This window comes from Papaver somniferum, unplaced genomic scaffold (assembly GCF_003573695.1).
Source record: "Papaver somniferum cultivar HN1 unplaced genomic scaffold, ASM357369v1 unplaced-scaffold_79, whole genome shotgun sequence".
Lineage (NCBI taxonomy): Eukaryota > Viridiplantae > Streptophyta > Magnoliopsida > Ranunculales > Papaveraceae > Papaver > Papaver somniferum.
Window position 1 is genome coordinate 1,271,038 of NW_020650859.1, and position 8,986 is coordinate 1,280,023.

The window sequence follows — 8,986 nt, forward strand, 5'->3', positions numbered from 1 at the left end:
TTCCCTTTCTTTCTTCTTCTGTTCTTCGCCTCTGGCGATTCTGAAAGTTTTGACAGATGAAATTAAATTATGAGATCGTGAGGGTTGAGCAGAGATCAAGGCATATTTGAGGATGAAGATTAAGGTTTCTGATTCGGGAGTTTGATTTGAGAAATTGAAGGGTTAGGGTTCATGTGTTCTTCCCCAACTTGAGATAAGGGTTTGAGAAGAATTATTAACGATATCGAGTATTTGTTGCACGCAGAATCAATGGGTTGTTGTTTAAATTGATGTTCAGAAGCTGTTGATGTTAGGTTGAAGAGTTAGGGTTTCACAAGAGGAACTCAAATGAGATTTAGAAGTTGAATTTAAGGTTCTACATGGATTATTAGAGACTGGGTTTGGTCGAATTGAAGAGTTTGAATGTATGTTATAAACTTGAATTGGAAATTCAGCTTTTCAGAGGATTCTAACGCTTGGGTAAGATTCCTTTTTCGATTAAGTTTAGTATTTTCGTTTCAATTGGTAGATTATTGATTATCTTGAGTGTATATGAATGTATGTGAATCTGTGAGTTATAGTTAAGATAGTTGTTTGGTATAACTGGCTCTAGTTGTCAGAGTTGGAGATGATTGAATTGGTTAAATGTTTGAGAAGTTGAATTGTATTAGGCTTAGTGATTTATTGGATTGCTGGAGGTAATGAAATTGTTGAGCTGAGTTGTAGTTCGGGAAGAAGAGGAGTTGAGTATGCAGCTGAACTTTAGTTCCAGGGATGGTGGTGCAGATTATGTGAATGGAGCTGTAATTTCTTAGAGTTGCAGTGAGGTTTAGATTAATGGAATAAACTAGTGTTGGGATGATGTTGTTAGTGATGCAGAAATGGAGATAGTGGGATAAAATAGTTAAGCTGAAGCTACAGGTGGAGTTGTAAGTTGATGAAGGTGATGGCTTGGGTATCTTTGGAGTGAAATGGTGATGAACTGATGAAGTGTTACATGTTTGAGTAATGGAGTTTTAGGTGGTGCAGGTTTGATTAAATCCAGAGTTTTAATGACAATGATGTTGCTACTGGAAAAGTACCGACCGGTACCGGTCCCGTACCGAAACCGTACATGTACCGAATGGTACCGGAACCGAGGTACACGGTACCGGTATCGTTCCAAAATCTGGGAACCGACCTCTGGGAGGTACAGGTACTCGGCTTCGGCGAGAACCGAGCCGAACCGTACCATGTGCACCCTTAAGTTGTATGCTATATGCATACGGTATAAACATGAGGCGGATTTTGCACTTCCTTATCATTGAGTGGAACAACTCAGTGGGGAATCAGCACATCGATGATGAGAAGTATGAATAGTTCCAACAAAATAGACTTGAGTTAGACCAGTAAGATCATTATTTGGGATTTCAGGGATATCATGTGCATAATAACTATGGTGCATTTCACATCATCATCATAAAAAGATAAATGTTCAAAATATATGAAGATTCACTTCCATTAATCTACTCGTGTCGTCATGTGTATGAGGTAAAAAAAGAGAGCCTGTAATCAACTATGACATATGTAGAGTTGTTAAAATACTGGCAGTCATGTTCACCACTCACGAAACCCCTTAACAAGGTTCAACTTAGGCAAACTCTAGAACATTAACATGTTCAACAAGAAGGTAAAACTAGAAAATGTATTAAAAATTAGATCTGAAAACATTTCTGAGATCTACAGGAGGAAGGGGGTTGACAAGGGTCCAAGGTTCAAACGCCTCCGCATATTCTCGACAACTGTATTCCTGGAAACCACCTCCTCTGTGTTGGCCTCCACGTCTCTAATTCTAACTATGCCTTTACGATCAACAATTACCATGAGTGGTATCCTAGATTCTTTGGCACGCTCCATATGTTTTGTAACTCTCTTACTAACCAGGTACTCTGCTTTCACTTTAGCACTCCACAATTCGCTCACCAGTTCAGCAGCTTGCCCCAGATCCTCTTCAAAAATACTAACCAAGACTTGTGTTTCTGTGGCCCGGATCGACTGTCATAATAAAAAGTCCAAGGGGTAACGTACCAGCATAATTCCAAGGTTATCAAGATCAAACATTTTTTTTTATCCAGCTGTACGTGCGCGTTAAAGGTGAACAGCAGTTCATAACCCATCAAGGGATGCATATAACTAATTTTGAGATTGATCATAGACTTTGCTACAAAACGAAATTGTTCAAATAAAAAGAATTATAACAGACCTGGTTACCATCCTTCCCAAGCTGTTCCATCATTATGGTAAAAACCCGCTCAATTCCGAGGCTAACACCAACTGCTGGGACTTGCCTCGCACCAAACATTCCTATAAGATTGTCATAACGCCCTCCAGCTGCAATTGAACCAACCTGAGGAAACAACTGTGTCAGACGGCATAAAAAAGTAGCACCCCAAATAGAAAAAAAATAGCAAGGATCAAATATTTACCTCTGTAGTGCCTGTGCCTTTAAAAACAGCTTCAAATATTACCCCGGTATAATAGTCAAGACCTCTCGCAAGACTCAAGTCAAAAACCACTCTATGTGCACATTTTGATCTTTCCAATGCTTGGAAAAGAATCTCTAAATCCTTCAATGCAAGATTAGATCTATCATTTTCTAGGAACTGGCTGCCTTGTTGTTTCAATTCAGACAGCAACTCCAAAGGAGGTCCATGCTTATTCATAAGAGCACCAATTTTATCTGCCACTTCAGCAGCCAAGCCTTTCTCTTCCACCTAGCACATATTACATTGTAGATGATTCACAAATTCTATAGATTCCAAACTGAAATGCAAAAATAAGCAAAAAAATGAAGAAGGGAGAAAGACGAGGGAATTAATCTCGCACAACTAAAAGAGTAGAAAAATAATCATGCATGAAAGGTCAAATCCGAAGGGGTAGTTAAAATTCCACTGATAGGATCACATCACAAGTACATGTTTGTGCAATTGAATTTGAAAGAGCAAAAATGTCAGATTTCACATGCAATTACCCCTATCTGATTATGGTATTCAAACACTAGATCACAACAAAGCATAATCTGGCAGAGATTTATTAAACTAGGGTAGGCTAATATAACCTGAGGCACCTGAACCATGCTGCACAGATAATATGGATTAAGAAGCATTATAAATGAATTCACGCGTCATAAACCAAGCTAATAAAATAATGTACTCACCATCTCCTTCTTGATACCGTCAAACCCATTCTTGTCTAACTTATCAATGCTTGAGCATATTGTTCTGAATTTTTCGGGTGGAACTCCACAAATTTCCAGCATTCCATCCAGCAGCTTTCGGTGATTCAGTTTAATCTATAGTAGAAAGAGAGTGATTAAGAATCCAGGGATTGTAAGAAACTGATATCAATGAGCAAGCAAATTGTAGCGACCAAATTTGCAAGTATCGAAACAGAGACCAAAACTATGAAGCGACTTGATGACATAGTCCACCAAAAGAAATACCTCATAATCCCCAATGTTTAATTCATCCAGTAGCTCGGTCAAAACTTTAACAACCTCAAAATCAGGTCCCATTGCACAATATTGACCAGCAATATCAAAGTCACACTGGTAGAATTCGCGGAATCGTCCCTTAGATATGTTGTCCCTTCGATATACCTTACCAATCTGGTACCTTTTAAATGAAGAGATGGCGTTCATTGCTACATACCTAGCAAATGGTACGGTAAGATCGTACCGAAGAGAGCATAGCTCACCACCCTGAAAACATTATCAACCAATTAAGATCCCGAAAAAAACACACAAAGTACTCCATTCCCAAACACAATGAATGACTTAGAAGACATCAAAGATAAAAACCGGTAAGCTACTGCGATAAAACCTGAGCTCAAAACAATGAATTGCGCTGTATGACAACCAAAGAACAAAATTACTAGTACCTGATCAGCAAGGTCAAACACCAGCTTTGAGTCTTCACCATATTTTCCCATGAGAGTCTCTCTCAATTCAAAAGCAGGAGTATCAAGGGCCATGGCCCCATGCCTTTTAAACACCCCTTCTATGATTTTAAATGCTCTTTCCCTGATGGCCATTTGCTCTTTCGAAAAATCTCGAGTCCCCTGGTAAATCAAAAAACAAACCAAAGCATTCAGCCAAATACTAAAATTTAAGGTTTCCATGGAAATATTAGAGACTACAATCCAAAAGATAAGATATTGTTCCTTCTCACCTTGGGAACCTTGGGAAGTCTTCTAGACTCATTAGTCTCTACCATCTCCTTCATTTTCTTCAAAAACTTGTGAAGTTCTGGATCCTTTGGCTCAAAAAACAAAGAGAGATTGCACACCCAATTATTAAAGTGTGCGCAATCCCAGAATGGATCGCCACCAGTCTTCAACCGGTCCTTAAGGAGCTGCTTTATTACCACAGTTCCCTTACCCAAAAGCACCTTGTTTTTCTTTTGGTTCTCTTCTACTGGACTTTCCTTCACTCTGTTGGCTTCAACACTTAAAGATGCAACCGAAATCTCTTCACTCCTCTCTAATGACTCCATCCTTTCAAGTGAATGAATTGCCAACACAGCTTCCCAAGCAAGAATATCTTTAACTGTTGCCACTAACCTGTTTATAACATGAAAGAAACCAAGATAATTCACTCCACATGCAGCTAGTGTCGTTATCGACGTGATGGCATTTCTCAACTCATCAATGTTTGGGCAGCCGCATTGAAATATCTTCCCCATATTGGAGCCAGCAACATCTGCCAATAATCTAGCTCGATAGAAACTACTCTCACCTAGATGAAAGACTGACATCGCAAAAGAAAAAAATGTCTTCACTAATGTTTTCTGACTCCCTGCGCTGCTGGACGAACCATCCTTGCTAATTTTCACACTAGTATTCAGCTCCACAAGTGTTATCGAGTGTATCTGCTTAACACTTTCCCTAAAACTTCCATGAACCTCAGTTATGTCAGATAGCAACTGGCAACCCTTGGTTTTGCCAACAAGCAGATTTGACCCGTTAAGTAAAACCTTGAAATCCCTAGCAACAGATACCACATCCTTAATTGAAAACCCATTACCGGAATCCAATGACCTGACTGCTAGTACAGATGCATCAGCATTCAAAGCTTCGCAAGATAACGAGGCAACAGCATCGGCAATAGGCGATAAAGAAGATGAACAAGAATCTAAAATTGCACAAATTCCGTAAACCGATTTCTCTAGAACATTCAATTCCCCTGGAGTATATCCTGTGTCACCTAGGGTAATACCATTCAATTTGAAAAATGAATCTAAAAACCCTAACGCAGAAGAAAAATCCAAATTTCGAAAATCAAATCTTTCCTGGTTAAGGGTCTTGCAAATTAAATCGGGAAGAAGAAAACGAATATCAATCTGAGTGATTATGAGCTTGTTGAGAAGAAGAACAAGACATGCACGAGTTTCAATTAATGTTAGAAGGGAATTGGGGATGGACTTTACCTCACCTAGGGAGTAATTCAGATGAGGAGAATTGAAATCTAGCTTCTTGGATACTGACGAATCGATATCCACCTTACTGAGACCATTTGCAATGGCATAAACAGATGATGAAGAAAGAGATGAGCCCTTTCCTCCAATTATTATTACCTCCATCGATGATGGACTCTCTCAACCTTCGAAGCAGCCGCAGATTAAACGAGAGGCAAAGGGAGAGAAGAAGAGTAAAGGTAAAAGGTGATGCTTAAGAAAAACCCTAGAATGAGGTTGCATTCAGTATTTATAGTCCCCAAGGGGAGGAGCCACGATCCGGGTAGTTGAATTTAGAGCCGCTAATAACCGGCCCGGAATTGGAGAACCGGTCCAGGACCAAAAAATCTAAGCTGGAATCGGAAAAGGGGTACAAGAAATAGTATCCCATTCTCGACAGTACATGTACACCAAAACCCGGTTCATCTAAGCCCTTATTCCAAATTTATATCCAATTCAAGATGTTAATTTTAGGTTAAGACATACTCCCTCTCTCGTAAATAATAGGCATGTTTCAAAAAAAAAAAAAAAAGGTTGTTTCTTAATTGGGAAAGTCAAATGTTACTTTAGTTTTTTGGGACCATTTTTCTCTAACTTCTTTTGATGACAAGTGTCATGTGGACCATTTCACTTTACTTCTTTTGGTGACAAGTGTCATGGGGACCATTTCACTTCACTTCTTTTATTGACAAGTGTGATGAGGACCACTTTCAATGATTAGTTTTCTTAATTTCCTTAATTTTTCTCTAAAAACAAAACCAGCCTATTAATTAGAATAGGAGGGAGTAATTTATTTTCATCCGTCATTACTTTTTCTTTCCTTCTTCTACTTTCCTCCTTGTTCTTCTACACTAGCGGAAAAGAACAATACACACGTCCACTACGAGTCACCACCACGTATGAAATTCTAAGGATTAAGCTCCTCTATTGTTGAAAATGGTATTTTAGACATAAGGTCTTATATATATATATGCTATTTGTATAGACCCCATAAATAAAAGGTCTAAATAATAAATACATAGGATTTTTTGCACCTACAGAGCATTACATCTTTCAAATGGATATATGCTAATAACCAGTCCGGAACCGTGACGAATAAAAATATGCCCTACGAAAAAGAATACACATCTTCCGGTAAATCTTAACCAAATCATATTTAACTGGATCAAGATATTAAGGGACGATATCAAAAAATGATATCATCTTCACGAGATCTCTCTAAGTAAGTCGAATCCAAAAATTTTATTTCTATTTATTTTTTTCAAAATCCAAAATTCATAAGAAAGTTCGTCATGTATGATTTTTTGATTGATTGTGATTGACGTAAAATTTTATTAAGGGATTAGGGTTAGGTGAGTGTTTGGTTATCTAATTAGAAGATAACATTTTTAAGGATTCGTTATATCGAATTTAGTATTCTGATTCATTTGGTACAAGAAAGAAAGAGTTACCGAGACCCATGTTCTAGCAACCAACATGGTAGACTAACTCACATGTATGAGATGAATACTTTTGTTAAGTACTTCGGTGGATATGATTGACATTCGATTTTCAACTTGAGTTCGTAAAGCTAGTAATTGGGTACTGTTTGTACCCAAAATTACTTCTAGGCACTAAACACAATGATTAGCGAATTAGGGCTGGAAAACGATTGAAAACAAATAAGAAGACAAAGATTTAACGTGGTTCGGCAAGTATTGTCTACATCCGCCGTGGAATCCCATTGGGGAAATCCACCCCATTGGGGAGATTTTGTATTGATATGAGGTTTAATGTACTGGTGTGTGCTCCTATTTGATTGCTACCAATAATTGAGGGGATCATTAACCTTTTTGAAGGCGGTTAAAAAAAAACCTAGAGTGACGAATTTCACAAAAATAAATAAATAGTAAGTACATATTACATAACACTAGTAATTGAAATTTGATTCTTTCTGGAAAATCCAGGGGTAGTGCAATACCCGTGATCAATGGGACCTTGAGGGTGACGAATATTTTCCATTACGCGATTAAAAGATATGAGTGGATCCAAGGTAGTCAATTTCGGATTTCGGATTGTCTCGGTCGACACCGAGATACTGGTACAACTTTGTCTCGGGGAAATTCCGTTTCAAAATCTCGGTAAAAATCTCGGTTTCATATTTTATATCCTCGTATCGATAATCACTTAAAAGAAACATAGTATTAGTAAATCTGGTTGTTCACCTTCCTCATCATCAACACCAAATAATAATTTTAGCTCAAGAAATTCAAACACAGTAACAAGCAATAATACTAGTGAGTGAATAAATCTTTTTAATTTTTGTACCTGAGATTAGTCCACTCAATTTAAAAAGAAAAAAAAATCCGTCCAAGACAAATCAATTCCGACCGAAAAACGCGTTTCCGGCCGAAATTTTCGCAAAGATTTCGTCCGACCGAAATTAACAAAATCGTGTCTTGTTGGACCGAAATCCGGAATTTCGCCGAAATTTCGGCCGAAATGACCGAAATCGACTACATAGAGTGGATCAAAAGATCGATGGTAAGCCGCATTCGGATTATTCTTATATTCAGGAGAGGACCATCTTTCCACCCTAAAGTGGCTATTATTTTGTTAAGGAGCCTCAAGATGAACGTATGAATTGTAGGTTTAATCTTCAAAAAGAGTTACCATCAGAGAGTCTTGATTTTGGTTATTAGAACAAGACGGTTGTCTCGACTTCAATTAAGGTCTTCACGAAGGTTTTAGTTGATAACCCACTCCTGGGTGGTCAGCACCTAAAGGACCAGTCAGTTCATTTGCCAGATTTTCATTGCATTGTCTTCAACTGAACACTACTCGGTTAAAAACAGCCAACAGTGAGGCGAATTTTGATCATCATGTGTGGTAATCTTGAAATAAGAACTAAAACGACTGTATACAGATTTTTTTTTCTGCAATATGAGATTTAATTTTGTATATGGTGACAAGTAACAAATTCAGTTTTTTTTAATAGTAAAGGTAGATCCAATTGTTGTAAAAAAAATCAAACCAATGATCAATCAAGATTAAAAAATTTCTGACCTGTGATTCTCGATCTTCTTGCCAATTTGCGTTCTGCACCGTAGTGATTTGAGTAGTGAATCCTGATTTACCACGTACTAATCAACCTCGTCTGCACAAAATTCATAAACCAATGGATTAGATATTAATTAGGTGGAATCAAAAAAATCAATTAACCATCCTCTATCAGCAGTTCAACAACTCCATTCTCTAATTTCCCTTCAGCACCACCACCATCTTCTTCCTTGTTCTTCAACAACATATATCCTGTTGAATTTCTGCAATAGCATCACCATCTTTTTCTCAATCTGTTCACCTCTATAACCCCAATTCAGATACAAATATGCAATTAAACAGTTTAATTAAACATGCAATTGGTTCTTAAGAACTCTAAGTTAATCAACCAAATTTGAAATTACCCAAATCAGATGAATGAATTAGTTGTTATGGATTGTTGTTGATTGATGATGGTGGTGGTGGTGGTGGCGGTG

The 8,986-nt window shown here is 37.8% G+C and overlaps 1 protein-coding gene across 1 annotated transcript; it reads right to left on the reverse strand.

Annotated features, from left to right (window-relative positions):
- Window positions 1-1,636: 1,636 nt before the first annotated feature.
- On the reverse strand, window positions 1,637-5,665 carry LOC113344554 (histidine--tRNA ligase, cytoplasmic-like). The gene is made up of 7 exons (XM_026588506.1): window positions 4,188-5,665; window positions 3,898-4,077; window positions 3,461-3,718; window positions 3,176-3,310; window positions 2,445-2,732; window positions 2,222-2,365; window positions 1,637-2,013 (listed from the first exon to the last, which is right to left on the reverse strand). Exons 1-7 carry the CDS (start codon window positions 5,595-5,597, stop codon window positions 1,699-1,701), a joined length of 2,730 nt encoding a protein of 909 aa, XP_026444291.1. The 5' UTR covers window positions 5,598-5,665; the 3' UTR covers window positions 1,637-1,698.
- Between the last annotated feature and the right edge of the window lie 3,321 nt (window positions 5,666-8,986).